The following is a 17,683-nucleotide window of genomic DNA, read 5'->3' as shown; positions in this document are numbered from 1 at the left end:
TCTACTGGACGAGGTCAGGGAAGAGGCGAGACTGAAAGCTGAGGTGGTGAAGAGAAAGATTGAACGAAGGTACAACTCGAAGGTGATGCCAAGGGAGTTTAGAGAAGGCGACCTGGTGATGAGAAAAGCCCACCAGTACGAGATGGAGAATAAGCTGTCGCCTAAGTGGACGGGACCGTTCAGAATAACCGAGGCGCTCGGGAACGACGCCTACCGCTTAGAGACACTGGAAGGGGGGGCGATCCCTCGCACTTGGAACGCCACGCACCTGAAGTTGTATTATAGTTAAGAGCTTGTAAGTAAAGACGAACACAAAAGTTATTTTACGATGTTTCTGATAAAACAGTTTGAAGGGGGCACTCTTTTTTCCCTGAGGAGGGTTTTTAATGAGGCCACCCAATAAAAGAAGAGTTTACGAAGTATAAGGCGTTTTCAGATTGCATGCTTGCTGTTTTCCAAAAAGTTTTGAAGAAAGACCTTGTCACTTATACGTGACTTAAGGCGAGTAAAGGCATATTGCATGCTTTCTAAAAAGTTTTTAAGTCCTCATCGTTTTTCGGCGATTGGAGGCATCAGTAAAAGTTTTTAAGTCCTCATCGTTTTTCGGCGATTGGAGGCATCAGTTAAAGTTTTAAGTCCTCATCGTTTTTCGGCGATTGGAGGCATCAGTTAAAATTTTTAAGTCCTCATCGTCTTTCGGCGATCGGAGGCACCAGTTAAAAGACCTCAACGCCCGCGCGCGTCCCGAGGCATGTAAAAGACCTCCTCGCCGTCGAGCGAGTGCAGGCGAGAAAGAGCGAAAAGTCCTCAGTGTTTCTGGGGGCGAGAAGATGTAACCCTTGGGGCAATGTAGAGGCAAGTAAAAGTCCTCAGTGTTTCTGGGGGCGAGAAGATGTAACCCTTGGGGCAATGTAGAGGCAAGTAAAAGTCCTCAGTGTTTCTGGGGGCGAGAAGATGTAACCCCTGGGGCAATGTAGAGGCAAGTAAAAGTCCTCAGTGTTTCTGGGGGCGAGAAGATGTAACCCCTGGGGCAATGTAGAGGCATGATTTAAAGACCTTCTCGCCTATGAGCGAGTTCAGGCAAGATAAAATCCTTCTCGTCTCGAGCGAGTTCAGGTACGGTGTAGAGGGTGGAAGAAGTTCTGAGGGTGGCTAAGGTAGGTTCGAAGAGAACGCTTAGCCACCCGGTCTCTTGCTCTGAAGCACAAGGAGGCAGAGAAGGATCCGAAAGGCATCTCTACCCCCAGATCAAAGAGCAATGGCCAAGGCGTGAAGCCAGAAAGAAGCTGATCGCCAAGAGTTTCTGGTGACCAGGAAAAGTTCAAACAGTGGCGAAAAAGTTAAAAGACCCGTTTTGATGGAGCAGATCGGGTGAAGCAGTGTTTAAGCCAGTAGCTGAGTCAAAGTTTGTTGCTTAAGGTATCATTTTACGCTAAGGGTTATTGCCTTAAGTTACGAGTCGATAAATGTGGTTATTATTCGAAATTGAGATGGTTCGAAACAGCCAAGTACAAGGTCGTGCCTACGAGATTACTGAGATATTTCGTTGAAAGTAAAACAAGCCAGGAAAGTTGAAGCGATTAAGGAAAACATAAGAGGAAAAACGTAGACTTTGTCATTAACAGTGAATAACAGTTCAAAACATATATACGAAAGGACATAAAGTTTATTACAAGTTATAATGCAAGGGAGAGTATGAAAGCGATGGATGAATTAAATTGTTCAGTCTTCGGCGGGCACCACTTTTCCATCCACCACTTCATTATCCAGCGACACCATGCTGAGATCTAGGTCGGGGAACAAGCAGGCAAATTGTTCTCGTGCAGCTTCGAATCCAGCGGCCAGAATTTGAGCAGAGTTTAGCTTGAGTTCTTCAATTTGCTTCTGAAGTTCCTCAATCCGCTTCTTGAGATCTTCAGTTTGCTCTTTCAGCTCCTTATTCTGTTGCTCCAGCTCTTCAACCTGTTTCTTGAGTTGTTCATTGGTCTCTTGAGCCTGGAGAAGGTCTTCAGCAACCTTCTTGGATTCCGCTTGCACTTGGGCCAATTCAGCAGCTACTTTTCCCTTCTCTTCGTTGGCTTTGGCGAGATCAGCTATGGCGTCGTCCCTTGCCTTTTCCACCTGCCCAAGGAGGGTCTCTCGGTCGACTGACCTTTTCTCTAGTTTTTGCACCTTGACGGCGTCGGCCTTCATGAGAGCCTCTAGGTCAGCCACCCTGACGCGGTAAGGCACAATCTTGCTCTCTAGTTCGATCTTTTCTTGAGCAAGCTGTTGCACTTTGTGGCGGAGATCAGTGGCCTCTTTGCGCGCCAACCTGAGCTCGGTGCTCATTGCGTCCTCCACTCGGGAGTGTTCAATCTCCGCCAGCGTCAAGTTGAAAGACAACTTCTCCACCTCAACCCTCATGGTGCTGTTCTCGGTCTTGAGGTTGAAGAGGTCGTCTTGGAGCCTCCTAGTAGAGCTTTCCACAACTCTGGTGATGATGGCTGGGATGTCTTCTGCTATCGTCTTTAGTTTAGCAGATAGAGGCTCCCACATCCTCGTGACCTCAAGGGGGAGGTTTGCTGCTTGAAGAGGCACCAGAGGCGCTGTGGGGGCCTATTGTGGGTTCTCGTCGCCACCTTCCTTAGCAGGTTCTTCAGTGGGCGCTTGTTGGCGTGGTGACGGAATCGGGGATTCGGTGATCAGAATCGGTGAGGTATGAGCGACCTCATCCCCGATTGGAGCAACCTCTGCGGCTGAGGCATTTGAAGGGGGACCCCCTCCCGCTGATACATGTGGCGTGGAGGCGCTCGGGGGGTCCTCCATGAAGTTTGGCTCTTGGGCCTCAACCGCAGGCAGCGCAATGGCTAGCGGGATAGCTTGGACTGGTGAAACAGGAGCTTGTGTAGGTGGCGATGATGGAGGAGGAGCAGGTGTGGATGGTGGCGTTGACGAGGGAAGAGGGGGTGGTGCAGGTGGTGAAGAAGGTGCCACCCTCTTCCTCTTTGTAACGAGGCCATCCTCAGTGACCTCGTCATCTTCTTCCTCATCCTCTTGGACTATCTGGGGAGCCTTCCTCTTGGGCCTCTTGAGGACCAGTTTCTTGCGTTGGGCAGGTTCCTTAGGTGGCGATCGCCCGTGGACGATGGCTGTCTCCACCACCGAGTTGGGCACCGTTTGAGAACCCGTCGCCAACCCGTGGGTTCGGGCGAGCGCCCTCAGTTCAGCAAGCATACCTTTGCCCAACATTTTATCTGCATGAAACGAAAATGCATGGGTTAACTCAAGGAGAAAATAAGTGCACAAGGCAGTATGCAGCATAGCAGATAATCGGTGCAGGAAAAATAAAACCAAAGTCTTGCGCATAACGCACAAGACGCCCAGAAACAGTCAAATAGAAGCAGTATTAAAACAACAGTGAATGTTCTAACCTATTCGAATTTCGAGTTGGTCCTCGTAGAATTCGAAGCAGATCAGGGTGGTGGTAAGGAAGGTGATGTTGGCATCCGCGACCCTTTTCCAGAAAAGGCAGAGATCTCGGTCCAACGCTCCCATGCTGTCAGGACTTCTGGGTCTCCTGAAGCAGCTCTTGGACTCTTTCTTCCCCTTGTCCACCCAGTACAAAGGGAAGCCGTCGAGTAGGGAGGCGTCCTTGTCGTTAGGGCGCACTTGGACGAATTTCCCTTTCCAATCTTTATAGGATTGCTGGAAGATAGCAAAGATGGACCTTCCAGCAATCGCGTTCAAGCTAACCCACAGGCGGTCTCCTGGGTGCTTGGCTTCGAAGAGAAATAAAAATACGTCCACGGATGCGGGCAGCCCCAGGTGGTCGCACATCACTTGGAAAGCTCGAACAAACGCCTAGCTGTTGCGGTGAAGCTGGGCGGCGGCAATGTTGAGCTCGGTAAGGAGTTCCCTCTCGAATCGGGTGAAGGGAAACTTCAGTTTCACCTTCTTGAATAGTGTTGTGTAGACGAAGCAGAAGGGCCCGTCAGCACTCACTTTGTCATCAACACAGACGGGCAGATCGGGGGAGCAAGGTAGCACTATCATTTTCTCATCGTGCTCCTTGTGAAACGATTGGTTGGGCTCATCCCCCTTAGTCAACCGCAAAACTGCTCCCGCAGTGTTCACAGAAGATGTCTCCTCAGAAGGGTCGAGTTGGCCCAGGGATACAAGGTTTTGAAGTCTGGCGAGGGAACGGGGGCTCCTCCGGCGATAGGTGGAGTCGCCTGGGCCAGGTTAGGACGGGAAGACGCAGGCCTCTCAGCCTGGGAAGATGAAGCGCCACGAACTCGTGGTGGGTCGTGTGCTTGAGAAGGGGGGTTTCTTGATGAAGGAGGAGGATTCGGGGTGATCTTTGTGCGAGTCATTGTTGCAGCTGCAAAGGAAGAAGAAAAGGAAAAATGATCAGGGGTTACAAAGGCTGACTCGATCATGGAAGGAAGGTGAAAAACGAACGAACGTAGGTTCGTTGCGATGATTAACGAAGACCTAAGTTACGTAGAAGGAGAAATGGAAAAAGCAACCCACAGCGTATGCACCAGGCAGTTACAGGATGATGCGAATCGGTTAAAATGCAAGAAAGACCAGCAGAAGAAGGAAAGTAGGTACCTTTTGATGATCAGGAAGACGATGAAGGTTGATGGTGATTCAGAATGTTGAAGAGCGCTGAGAGTTTTTTGCAGAAGAAGGTTAGAGCGTTCGTGAATGCGAGGGAAAGTGATGGAACAGTGTTGAGTGAAAATGGGTTTAAGAGTTTTTTCGAAAATGGGTTTGGGAAGCGCAAACGATAACTGAAGGTAACCGTTGATGAAGCCACGTGTCGAGTGATGGACGAGGGGTTTGGTGGAGCGTCAGAGCAGCAGAAAGTACAACCGCTTGGAATTCTGCGTCAGTGCCACGTAGACCGGTGTTGACGTGACTCTCTCAGTCTTTTCGCTAGACAAGTCTTCGCTTAAGACTGGGGGGCTTGTGTACCGCCCTGGTAGTCGGGAGTGATGACGTGGCATCCTGCTACAGTATAGGCGTGTTGGCAAGGCGCCAGGTTGGCAGAAGGGAAGGAAGTCGGGGGGCTCGTGAAGTCGCCAGTTATTAAGTTGGCGTGTTCCGATCTCCAGCATACCAGAATAGGCGATCACCGGGTTAAAGATGAAGTCGCCAGATGAAAACTCAGGCGACCAAGTGGTTGGAGATCGCCAGAGAAAGCACATCGCCGAAGATGAAGGAGAAGCAGATTATGAAGGCGGCCGGCGAGACCACAGGGAAGGTGTATGAAGGCACCCTAACTCGCCAGTTCCAGTAGAGATCGCACTCCCAAGTTGGCTATGTACTGGGTAGTACCACGCATGGGTAACTTAGTGAAACAAGAGTAGAAGCAGCGCCCAAGTCAAGGAGGCTCCAGATGATGGCACGTGTACAGTTGGATACGAGCCACGTGTCCAAGTCTGTAACTGCCAGGAGAGAGAAAGTAACCAGGTATATAAGAGTTCTCAACGAACTTTCTAAGGTACGCACGTTCAGATTATACTCTTTACGCTTGCGAGTTATAGAGCTGACTGTGAGAGAGGATTTGCACGGTTCTTGTTCTCTTAGTATTTGGAGATTCGGTCACTGACTTGGGCGTTGGAGTGCGATCGGCCGCAGCGGCGCCGCTCTGTTTCTTTGCAAGTTCTTGAGGTGGATCTCGAAGAGGAACGGAGGTGTGAAGCGGTGCACACGTCGATCCTTTGACGAGGCAGTTTCCAGCGTTCTGGTCAACAGGCAGGATCACTATTGGAGAGTTCTTTATATAAATAGTTTTCTTAAATTACAACGAACAACATGTCGTGGGGGCAGAGACATACTTAATAAAGAAAACGAAATTAATAATTTTTTCTTTAAAAGAAATTGCTGTGTTATTTGCTAGAAACTTCTAGTGGCCAAGTTATCAGTTTTGGCATAATATAGTGAAACTATCAACCATGATAGGCACAAGTGAAACGAACGATATTAGTGTCAGGATTCGCATGAAGTTACCTGAAAATAAAGCAACAGCTAATTGGGACAACGAATTGTTGTCTCATTCATTTGAAAAAGATGCAAACATCACACAAGAGACAACGAGTTGTTGGCTCATTCATATCCTATAAGATCATGGATAGGTTGGCTATTTTAGCTATATTAATCTTCATCACTGTAAATTTGACCCCTGTGAAGATGACATTACACCGTTTCACTTATGATATATAATATAATAGTTTTCTTAAAGCTAGGATCCTTTCTAAGCCTCACATTCTGGACAAGGTCAAGTCCATTGCATCTGCTACGAAGTCTGCAAACAGTGGAATACACAAGCTGTTAAAAACAGACTAGTTTCATGTTGTGTAGTTTTACAAATAGAGAAATTGAGGTTGAGCCTAACCTGCATCTTCTTTGGTGAAACACAAGGGGGGTGTAACTCTGAAGACATTTCCATAGTAACCACCCTTACCAACAAGTACCCCTGATTCTGTAGTAACGCAGAATGATCAGTCTGTAATATAGAAGAAAACTATAGCTAGCACCAAAGTGCATATCTAGAGGGTGTGGACTTTACCTTTCATTTGGTCCATTACATGTAATGTTTCTTTGTTAGCTGGAGTTTTAAGCTCACGATCAGTGACAAACTCAACTCCTAGCATCAGGCCTCTTCCTCTCACGTCACCAATCACTACAGAAGAAACCAAGTTTGGCTATAAAATTGGTAGAAAAAAAAATGAAATCATGATAATTTTTGTTTTTGATATCTTATTTCTTACTTACATTCATATTTTTCTTTTAGGGTATTGAGCCTCTGTTTCAAATAGGATCCAACCACAAACGCATTTTTTTGAAGCTGCTCTTTCTCTATTACTTTTAAAACAGCCATCCCTGCAGCAGTACTAACAGGATTCCCACCAAAGGTGTTAAAGTAATTCCGGTGGGTTAAGACCTCTGCAATCTCTTGAGTTGTTACAACAGCACCAAGGGGAAAGCCATTTCCAATGCCCTGCCAAATTAAAATTTAAAAACAAGGCAACATATAACAAATTGATGCTATCACAAAAGTTTATGCCATCTATCATGAGATAAATGATTACTTTTTGGTGTATATTATATGGTTGTCGAAAGTATTAGTAATCAACTTAACCAAATTCACATACATTCTGATTACATAATTTTCTAAATTAATATCGATTCAAGAAATAAATAAGAAGATAAAATGGGAAAAAAATCTCTTATATGTTGAAATTATTTTATAAAAATATTAGCATTTATTTTCTTCAGAAAAAAACTAATTTTAACTTATACATAAACTGATTATAATTTATAAAAAAAAAATCCCTCTTATAAATACTTTTAAGATTTTTTCCAAACAAATAATAATCTTACACAACATTAGGAAAGTTACCTTAGCCATTGTCACTATGTCAGGAACAACATTGTGGGCCTCAAATCCCCAGAAATGGCTACCAGTGCGACCAAAGCCAGCCTGAACCTCATCGGCAATGAAAAGTCCCCCTGCTTCTTTTACTGTATTGTATACAGCAGGCAAGTAACCAGGAGCCAGTTCAACGATACCCCCCACTCCCTATCACAAACAAGACCAGCATGAAGGTGTGTTTAATTCCCAAATTGTTTCAAATCATAAATCAAATTATAATATCTTGTTATTTAAGGTATTAGAAGATGATGTTATATGTAGAAAGAAAAGAGAAGGAAAAATAAACAAAAAGGTTGGATCTGTCTATATACATTTGGCTTAATACCTGTATAGCTTCAAACATGAAGGCTGAAACATGGCCGGAAGTTGAAAAGTTAATGATATCTTGGACATCTCTTGCATATTTCTCTCCATCAGAACCGAAAATGCCTCTATAAGGGTCTGGATTTACTGCATGATGAACACCACTCTGTTGACAATACCAACACAAGAACACGTAAGGTAAACATTACTTCGTTTGAGTGACTAAAATATATTTGAAGGATTAAAACAGTAATTTTTGTTTAAGTTTGAAGGACTCAAAATCAATGCTTTTAAATTTAGAAGAGTAAAGCCGGATTTATTAAAATATTTAAGAATTAAAAACATAATTAAATCTTAAGAATGGAACTTGTGATATTAAATATAAAAAATTATCACTATAAAAGAAAACAATCGTAATTAATTTGATACTAACAAGGAATACAGAACATTACTTCCGTATTATTGAGAAATGCACTTTTCCAGGGTCATGATATTCCTTAGAAAATCTTTCAAAATTATCTATAGTTTCAAATTTATCTGAAAGAGTCCTGAATATGATAATTTGACGTATACAATGAATATGATAATTCCGAAGATAGGAACACAAGATACATACTTATTTGTTCACTCTGTTATGAAGAACTGAAACAAAGCCAAATCAGAGACCACGTGTATGGCAAATTATTTGTTCATGGGATGACCCACACTTTCATATAGCAGATGGAACTTTGTGATAATATGTAACGAAATCCAAATTTTCTGTGTTATATATATTTTTTTTAATCTTTAAAATATACTGATATATTAAAAAAGATTGATATATTTTAAAATATTAAAATTAATATACTTTAAAAAATATTTTATTATTAGTTTGATGGAATGTTAGTTTTCATTTTCTTAAATACAGATTTGGATGAAAGTCAATTTTAAAAGTGAGATGAAAAAAAAGTTAGTTCTTATAAATACCATGATTGATTATACTATTAAGTAATATAAGATATATCTTCAAAACATATTCTTTATGTTGAGAATTTAACATCTTGATCATTAAATTGTATAATATTAGACACGAGTCGATAAACCTAATAACATAAGATAATACATTAAGAGTCATCCAATTTATAAACCTATTTTTCAGTCATATTATTATTAGTCCAACACACTGTAAAGTACTAAAGTCCATTTTAAATGTTAACATCACTTTGGAGGTTCACACTTTATATGTTGCTACCTGTGATCCGTGACACACGTCCACTATAGCTAGACACAAAACAGGGTGATGTTGAAAGTGAAGAATTGAGTTAAAAAAATGAGTTTAGCTACCAATGTGACAATCCACTCAACTATACGTGTCATCACTACATGAGCTTGTGCCCGGTGAATCTTTAAATTGTTCCTTTCAAATAATGAAAGAAAAGATATGTAAATTCACGTTTTTTTCATTAAACTTGACTGTAATTTCACTGAAAAAAATAAAAAAATTATTAAGAGATTTGGTAAATTCGTATATGCGTAACACGATTTTAATAATAAATAAAAATAATTAAAATTGCATACAGGTAAATTGTATTATTTACTTTTATTTAATATAAAAATTTTGTGATCTAGATAAACTTTTTATAATTTTTTAATCAAAATTATTTTATGTTGACATGACTTTGATTTCGAATTTTATAAAGTCTTTTTTGTTTACAACTTCTTTACACAAAATGAAGCTCTCTGGATACTCCTAATAAAAAATTATATATTCTAAAGTAAAACTATACTATTTTGATAAAAAAAAAATGAAAAGTCACCTAGTATTACATTATTTTTATAAACATTACTTGTGTTATTTTCTTTTATTTTGTGTTTAAATAGTACCAATTCCTATATGAAATTTAAAAATGAAAACAATAATTGTTTGTACCTGTACTACATTAAATTTCCAGTTGCTTTGAGCTGTGGCTCCCATTGTCCCAGCTGCATTGCCATGATAAGCATTCCTCACAGATATTATGTCATGACACCCGGTGTACAACCTTGCTATCAGCATGGCCAATTCGTTTGCTTCTGTTCCAGAGTTTGTGAAAAACACTACCTAGCATAATAAAAAAAGACAAAGGGTTTGATTATTTCAAATCAAAATATGCTCGTAAAATAAAATATTAATATTTCCTCATTATCAAATTATTGAAAGAAATATATAATATTGAAACATTATGCAATACTGAAGCACTCATGCCATCCACGCAACCAGTGGCATCTCAATCCAATGAACCCATTAGTATGAGGACAAAGAAAGCAACATTTAAAAAAATAAAATACTATATTCCACCCAGATCATTGAAACATGCCGATACTTGAGATAGTGGCTTACGTGGAAGCTGCTCTAAAAGTTTTTAACTTCATCAATAGTCCTTAGCCTTTGGTTCGCTTTATTTCTTTATTTTTACTTCCACCATCAGTAAAAATGTGGTACACAACAATTTTGTAGTGATTCTCTCAACCCATAATGAATTTAAAATCATATTTGTATAATAAGATTTCTTCAAAAACATGTGATGCTTTACGAACACAATTTGTCCAAATTTTATAACTTTATCATTATTTATTTATTAGGGACGAATTACAATGGTAAGTTTTTAAATTTTTCTTATAAAGAAGTACTATTTTTAATAACTGTTTTAGTAATTATTATTTTCATTGTTGTAATGGTTGTAATAATTGCTGCTTCTTTAGAATTTTTTATTTTATTTTAATAATTATTGTTAAACGGTTACATCAAGCCGAACTAACCTGTTTATACAGTGGATATCCGCATAATAATTTCAATCCCATCAAAATAAAAAATAAAAAAATAAAGCTAATAAAGAAAAAGTAGGAAGAAAGAATAAGAGAGTGTGGAAAAGAGGAACTAACCTTGAGTTCACCGGGAAGCTTAGAAGCCAAAGCCTGAGCGAAATCGGCGATGGCGTGGTTAAGGTAGAGAACCGTGGAGTGCTGCAACTTTGTGGTTTGTTTCACTATGGCCTCCACCACATCAGGGTGACAGTGCCCGCAGCACACTGTCGCAATCCCTCCAAAGGCGTCCACGTATCTTCTTCCCTTTTCATCAAACAGGTACTGTTTCTTTCCCTCCACTATGTTCACCTGCACCCACAAACCACTGCTTTATCACTACTATACATTTCTAAATAAATTAATCTTTATTATTCCTACGTTATGCTCATTGAATATTAAAAATATTATTGTAATTAATTAATTAATTATGATTAGCATTAAATAAATATTCACATCATATTTATTGTTTTACGAATAAATATTTGTCTATACGATTAAAAACCGCATCCACTAAAAGAATTTTTACAACCAATTCATTCAATCACAAATAAAAGAAAAAACTTTAAATATTTGTACTCCTCCATTAAAGCCTATTAAATAAAAAAATGACTACAACTCTTTAAAAAATAATTGTTTATTTAAAAATTAGTAGGAGAATTAACACATATATACCGAATGATAATGTATTATTACTGTAAAATTGTTTTTAATTGATTACAAATTAACATGAAAAATAATTTTATCAAATTTTGTAAATACGATATATATATATATATATATATACTTAATCATATTTTTTGATGAATTAACGCATAAATTATTTTACTTATAAAAATTAAAGTGTAGTAAATAATATATACAAATATGCATCTTCTTGAGAATGTTATTCATCAAAATTATTATAATAAAAACAAATTCTTAACTACCATAATATATGAAAATTATTTTGAAAATCATATAAAAATTGAAAGACTGGTTTTCTTCGCATGGTAAAAACTTTGAAACGACATCGGTATTTTTGTGGAAATAATCGGGTGTTGCGCGAACTCACGGGGTTCTTGTACGAATGCAAAATGGAAGGACTCAGATACTCTCTGCGCTTTGCCAGAATCTCGTCGGCGGTGGGCCCCGCATACGGCAGCGGGGTGTAATCAAACGGCGGAAGCTCTCGGGCGGCAGAGCCATTCTCGACTTCCACCGCTGCCCGAGCAAAGTTACGTCGCAAGTGAAGTGACGGTGATCGTCGCATCAAAATCCTGGCTGCAAGGGGAAACGTCATTTTCACTTTGAAAGCGGAGGACTTTCCGCTTATGAGATCCGGAGAAAAACCCGACCCGATCAGAGAAATGAAGGTGAAGACTGAAGAGAAGGACTTAAGAGAAAGAAGAATGGGAAGTATCATATATAGAAGTATGAATAGAGGATAACGACGTGGATAAAGGATTGGGTTAGGGACGTGGCAATAATACCCTTGAATCTAGTGAAAATTACCATTTTGGAATTCCCAACCTTAATGGTTTTCTGTCTATTTTACTCTTCATGCTTTAAGTTTTATTTTAGGAAAATTAATGTTTTAATATTCTTATTTTTTAAAATTAATTAAGTAAATAATTGTTAATGGATTGTATAAATAATTTTGATTAGGAATATATTCGTATTCTTTTCTAAATTGAATAGCACGTGATCCTGTCGTCAACTCTAGCGTGGAGGAATTGCTTTGTCATTTCCTTACCCCGCCTATGCAACTGTGCTATCTGTAAGAATGTTCTTAGAACCTTCTCCGGGAACTTCAAACGCAACCTGCAAAACACACAGACGGCGCCTCTAGCGGCCGTTTGCACTCCGACGCTCAAGTTAGGTCACAGAACCACCAACAAAAATAATCTCACTCAATCTCTTTCTGATTCTCTCTCTATGTTTGTGCCTAACAGAATTCTGTTACGCTATTCTTTGCGTGTGTCAGAATTCTGTTACGCTATTGTGCGAAAATGTACCACAATGAGTAAAAACGTGGGTGTCTGTGTTTTCTGTGTGTACCTTTCACGACGCGGAGTGCACCTTTATCTTGGCCGCGCCCCTCTCAGATGGTGACACGTGGAGGCATGCAACTCACATCTAAACGTACACGTGCCACTACCTGAAGGGCTCTAGCGCATCTCTTTGTGCGCCTAAGTTATTCCCTTGCGGAGTAACTTAGCGCGTTTCTTCCATCTGGGTGAATCGCACACTCCCAGGAGAACGCCAGGTGTGGCTGGACTAGGCACACTCACCAAGCATTTCTCTCTGCATACACGATTTCCCCTTCACGATGTCATACACGTAATGGGTTAAGAGAGTCACCAATCACTGACTAGTTTACTAACTCCCTCAGGCCACTCTCGTGCACGATTCTTCCGGCGAGCAGCTCCTCTTTCTCTGAGATATGATCATGCGTAACGCTCTCGCTGGGACTCTCAGTCCCAGTTTAACTGCGTGTAACACGAAACCCCGATGACCATGCACCCGATGACTGATCAGTGCTCTATTGCTTCTCGCGTTCTCCCCCGGGTGTTTATCTTGGAACTGATCTGTCGTGGCCACTCGGTTACTGACCACCGATCACTGTACTGGGTGATCTCCTCCCTGATTTCTCTGCCACCTGATCCACGTGTCACCCTGCGAGTGGTCCACGTGATTATCTGCTGTTGACGTCATCGACTACCGATGACCGACCGGATCAGCACGAATAGGGAGAATGCAAATTTCCCAAAAAAAATTCTTTATTGAAGATAACGATTTTAATTTACCAAAAATTCACATGCCCAAAAAATATATCTTCTAATTTATCTTTTTTATAATTTTTATATTTTCAATTAACTATAAATTATCAGATATATAAATTATCAATATATATTAAATATCAAATATTATATTTAATTAAAATGTAATACTATAAAATTATTAAAAAAACAATTTAAAGATTAAAATAATTAATTACTATATTAATTAAATTCGATATTATTTTATAAAATAAAAATTATTGATATCTAAATTAATTTATAATAAAATATTATAAATTAATTTTTAAATTGATATTTAAATTAGCTAGTATCTAAAAATTTAATAATTAATTAAATACTAATTTATAAATTAATTTATTAATAATATAAATTATTTTAGATATCAATAATTTTTTTACTTTATAAAATAATATCTTTATAAATATTAAATTTAGTTAATATATTAATTAATTATTTTTTGCTTTTAAAAATAGTTTTTATTTAATATTTTTATTGTAACAATATTCTTTTATTTTATAAAATTCATGAATTTATTTTTTTCTTAATTTTAGTCCTTTAATTTTTAATTATCTATGATCTCTGAACTTATCTTTTACGTAATTTTAATCAATTCATTTTTAATTATTTTTAAACTTATTCGATTTTTATTTTAAAAATATATAAATTATATTTGGAAATAATTTTATGGAGTTATTACTCTTTTCAATACTATGTCATAGCTAAAGTAACAAAAAAAATTATGTATAATTTAGCTAAAATTAAAGAAGGTTATATAATTAAAAATTAAAATTGTGTAAAAAGTTTAGAAAAGAATAAAGATAATTAAAAAATAAAAAGACTAAAATTTCAGGAAAAAAACTATCAACTAAAATTGAAATTTTATAAAATATAGAGATCAAAATTATAATTAAAGAAAAATATAATTAACTATAACAAAAAAAGTTAAATATTACGTTAAATGTGTTACTTATTATATTGCTCTAATACCTACTTAAAACATGTACATGTATAAAATTGTTGGTTTTATTCACAGTGGGAGGAGTATTTTATAAAATTTGGTTAGTTATTTTGTTAACATCTTAATCTTAATTAATATGGTATAATCTTTAAAGTTTGAATTTTGTTCTATCTCATAAGTGTTCTTGCCAGTTGAATTCGGACTCAATGGGCAAACTCCTCTTCTGTTTTGTCTCCAACTGTTACTTTGAGGTGTCGTTTCACTGGAACAAATGGGACTCTACCTGTTGATCACACTCCGACGATTAAGTCAATGAGAGCATTCAAATATCAAATCAGTTTCGGTCTTAAGTATTCAGAAACAGCGTACCTTTACCGGGGGTTTCAAGCCCCTTTTATAGATATTGTTCCTGTCGGTTGACTCGAAGTGCCTTCATGCGCCTACGTCACTCTTTCGTTCAGAATCTTTGCATTTGCACGTGCCATTCCTGTGATGAATGCCTGAAAACACAAAGACAAGGGGCGCCCTAGAGGCCGTTTGCACTCTGACGCTCAAGTCAGTATTAGGGTTAGGAAACACCGAAATTGTGTTACTGTCACTGTATGTGATTAAGCGATGCAAAATGAATAGCGTACCTTGCCAAGTTTGTTACCTTACTATTTATAGACTGAAACTAGGGTTTTCTCTTTACCCAAAATGGGCTTTTCCGATGGGGCGGGCCCAACACTATTGTTACCCTACTCTTAGGATAACCTAGCGCGTGGGGTCCCTAACTAGAGTGCAACCTCTGACGGGGTGACCACCTGGGTGCCTCCTCGTGCACCTGATCTCTAGCGTCACCTGCCTCTGGGAGTGCCCTAGCTGTTCACGTGCCATGCATGCAGCTCATCCCTGGAACGCGACCCTCACGGGTCATATCTTTCTAGTGGCTCTACACTTGTGTTACGCTTGAACACGTCATCCACTCTACACGCATGGACCCTTATGACCTAGGCTTCTCCCTTACTGATAACTGGTGTGTGGTCTAGGATCCACCTCTCGTGGCCCAACTCTACTGTTTGGGTCCCGATGTCCGACCTCTCCACATTGTCTAGTGGCACGTCGGTACATCTTGGCGACCGATGTCTGACCATCCTTTGGCTTCTTGGTGCACGTGCTTCGCGAGACACTGGCCCACGCCGCTCGTGGGACCCCGCTTACGTGGCACCAACATTACTAGTGGTCAAAAACGCCCAAGGACTGGTCGATACACAAGCACCCCAGTCTCGAGTTGTAACTCGTTCAGCGAAGAGACTAAATCCTTGCCATGGTGACCTACGTGGCTCTGTGTGACAGGACGTGAATGTTGCACCAAAGCGACGTCTTTATGGGCCTGTCTTATCCGCGCACATGTGTTTTGATCAACAGTTAGGGCTTAATGTCACTTACGCTTTTTTGTTTTCTTTAAACGTTCGAAAGCGCGCACATCCAATCACTGTTCTATCATTCGCTGAAACTCTCGATTGCTTCGTCTTCTTCCTCGAGTATTCTTGCGCCTACACATTCCAAGATCTTCTTGCTATCTGATTAAAGGTATGAACTTTGACTATTGTTCACACTCACTTTCAATTCTGATGTTGGATAACTGCCTGGGCTGTTTAATCTTTGTATTTCAATCGCTCTCTGTTCCTTTTCCCTGAGTTTCCTTCGAGTTAGGGTTCAAGAAACCCGGGACTCTGGCGGAGCTAACTCTTGTTATCGTAATGTTGTGTTTGTGCACTCTACCTCGGTGCATTTGCATGTTTTATCTCTATGTTTCTTCTGAAATTTGCACGCAGGTATGGTTCTGAGTGAAGAGAAGCGAGCCAAACTGACTAATATCCTCGCTCACCTCTGCGGAATTTCTAGGGATGTGGGCACTTCTAGCCACCATGCCCTTGCTTCTGCCACCGCCGCGCCTTCGCCCACTCTTGGAGTCGCGATCCCTCTCGTCGCCGCCCAATCGTCTCCCGCTCCATTCCGCCGAAGGGCCAATCTTTAAAAGGCCCAAGCCTACGCCGGCGATGGCCTCCCATTCCTCTTCTATCGGTCGCTCGATTTCGCCCCTGGATCACACGACCAGCGTTCCCCTGCTCCCTGACCTTGGTGGGACGAGTGCTTCTGCGACTCCTCCTGCCCTCGAGCTGCCCCTTGTCCTTCAGCCTGCCCTTAAAGGCTTCCAACTAGGGGTGACTGTGGACTCGGATGAGGTCGCTGCGAGGGAAGACTGGGCTTCAATTTTGGGGCTCTTCTTGCTCAGTCCAACGCTCTCCTAACCAGGCCTGAACCGGGAGTGGTAGAGGCCAAGACTGAAGAAGAAACATCCCTGCTGGTTCATTCCTTTGCTGCCCGCGAGACTGCACTGAAATAGGAGTTGGCTCGCCTTCGCCGTTCTGAAAAAGATCTCTCTAAGCAACTTCACGCCAAGTGCCAAGAGGTTGCTGACCTGGAGGCAAGAGTTCTGCCCTTGCGAATCTGGGTCTTCGAGCTATAAGAGGCTGTTGAGGTGTCCAAGTCCAAGATTGTGGGGCTTGAAAGAAGGTCCATCAGTCGAGAGGTGCAACTGGGTCAAGTGGAGGCCGAACTCCTTCAACAAGCTAAGAGGTTTGAAGAAGCTGAGGCTGAGCTGACCGGAGATGTTCTCGATGCCTATGATGCGGGATTCGGAGATGCCCTCGCTCAAGTTGCTTGCGCATATCCTGGGATGGATATTACGCCTTTCACGACATCAAACCGTGTTGCAAACGAGCAAATCGTTCCCAGGGTCCTTCCTTAACTTGTATTTGGTTGTTAGACAAACAATTTATTATCTGCTCAAAACTTTACTTTCTCGAACATATAGCCGCTTTCATTTCCTTAAATCTAAAACTGCTCTTTAACTTGCTTAACTGCTAACTCAAGGTGTCTGGCACCAAGACGCTTCTTCTAGCGTTCTGTTGTATGCTCCCCTCATCATGAGGAGGGGGTTTTAACTGTGAACTAGGTCGTTCCTCCTTGGCGTTCTTGCTTGAAAGGAGAGGTGTTCTTTACGAACCTACTTCTCTACTTTCAAGGCCTCTAACCGCAAGGGGAACAAACACTTAGTTGACCTCGGCTTCGCTCAAAGGCGCGGAGGATTTATCTGGTGAATTATTTCGTTTAACTTTGGCGTTTTCACTCAAGAGGGGATGTGTTCTCTTACGAACCTACCTCTCCGTCCATAAGACTTCTAACGCGAGGAAAACAAATCCTTAACTGATCTCGGCTTCGCTCAAGGGCGAGGAGGATTTATCTCACGAACTATTTCGTTTAACCTTAGCATTTTCACTTAAGAGGGGAGGTGTTCTCTCGCGAACCTACCTCTCCGCCCACGAGACTTCTAACGTAAGGAAACAA

The 17,683-nt window shown here is 40.5% G+C and overlaps 2 protein-coding genes across 2 annotated transcripts; both read right to left on the bottom strand.

Annotated features, from left to right (window-relative positions):
- Positions 1–1,594: 1,594 nt before the first annotated feature.
- Positions 1,595–4,295, bottom strand: LOC137818238 (uncharacterized). Its single transcript, XM_068621529.2, has 2 exons — positions 3,414–4,295; positions 1,595–3,236 (listed from the first exon to the last, which is right to left on the bottom strand). The coding sequence occupies exon 2, from the start codon at positions 2,536–2,538 to the stop codon at positions 1,723–1,725; it is 816 nt and encodes a 271-aa protein (XP_068477630.1). The 5' UTR covers positions 2,539–3,236; positions 3,414–4,295; the 3' UTR covers positions 1,595–1,722.
- Positions 4,296–6,007: 1,712 nt separating this feature from the next.
- On the bottom strand, positions 6,008–12,170 carry LOC137818237 (alanine--glyoxylate aminotransferase 2 homolog 2, mitochondrial). The gene is made up of 9 exons (XM_068621527.2): positions 11,604–12,170; positions 10,631–10,861; positions 9,639–9,809; positions 7,752–7,895; positions 7,394–7,573; positions 6,766–6,991; positions 6,560–6,673; positions 6,386–6,472; positions 6,008–6,295 (listed from the first exon to the last, which is right to left on the bottom strand). Exons 1-9 carry the CDS (start codon positions 11,952–11,954, stop codon positions 6,252–6,254), a joined length of 1,548 nt encoding a protein of 515 aa, XP_068477628.1. The 5' UTR covers positions 11,955–12,170; the 3' UTR covers positions 6,008–6,251.
- Positions 12,171–17,683: the final 5,513 nt, after the last annotated feature.

This window comes from Phaseolus vulgaris, chromosome 10 (assembly GCF_051622355.1).
Source record: "Phaseolus vulgaris cultivar YP4 chromosome 10, ASM5162235v1, whole genome shotgun sequence".
In the NCBI taxonomy this organism is placed as follows: domain Eukaryota; kingdom Viridiplantae; phylum Streptophyta; class Magnoliopsida; order Fabales; family Fabaceae; genus Phaseolus; species Phaseolus vulgaris.
Note: the sequence above shows the minus strand (reverse complement) of the source record. Positions and strands in the feature narration are given on the sequence as shown.

Coding starts and splice junctions, on each gene's coding strand:
- LOC137818237 (XM_068621527.2), bottom strand. CDS start 11,954: ATGATACTTCCCATTCTTCTTTCTCTTAAGTCCTTCTCTTCAGTCTTC. Junction 7,574..7,751: donor TCATGTTTGAAGCTATACAG/GTATTAAGCCAA, acceptor TGTTTGTGATAG/GGAGTGGGGGGTATCGTTGA. Junction 6,296..6,385: donor TTTCACCAAAGAAGATGCAG/GTTAGGCTCAAC, acceptor CACTGTTTGCAG/ACTTCGTAGCAGATGCAATG.
- LOC137818238 (XM_068621529.2), bottom strand. CDS start 2,538: ATGTGGGAGCCTCTATCTGCTAAACTAAAGACGATAGCAGAAGACATC.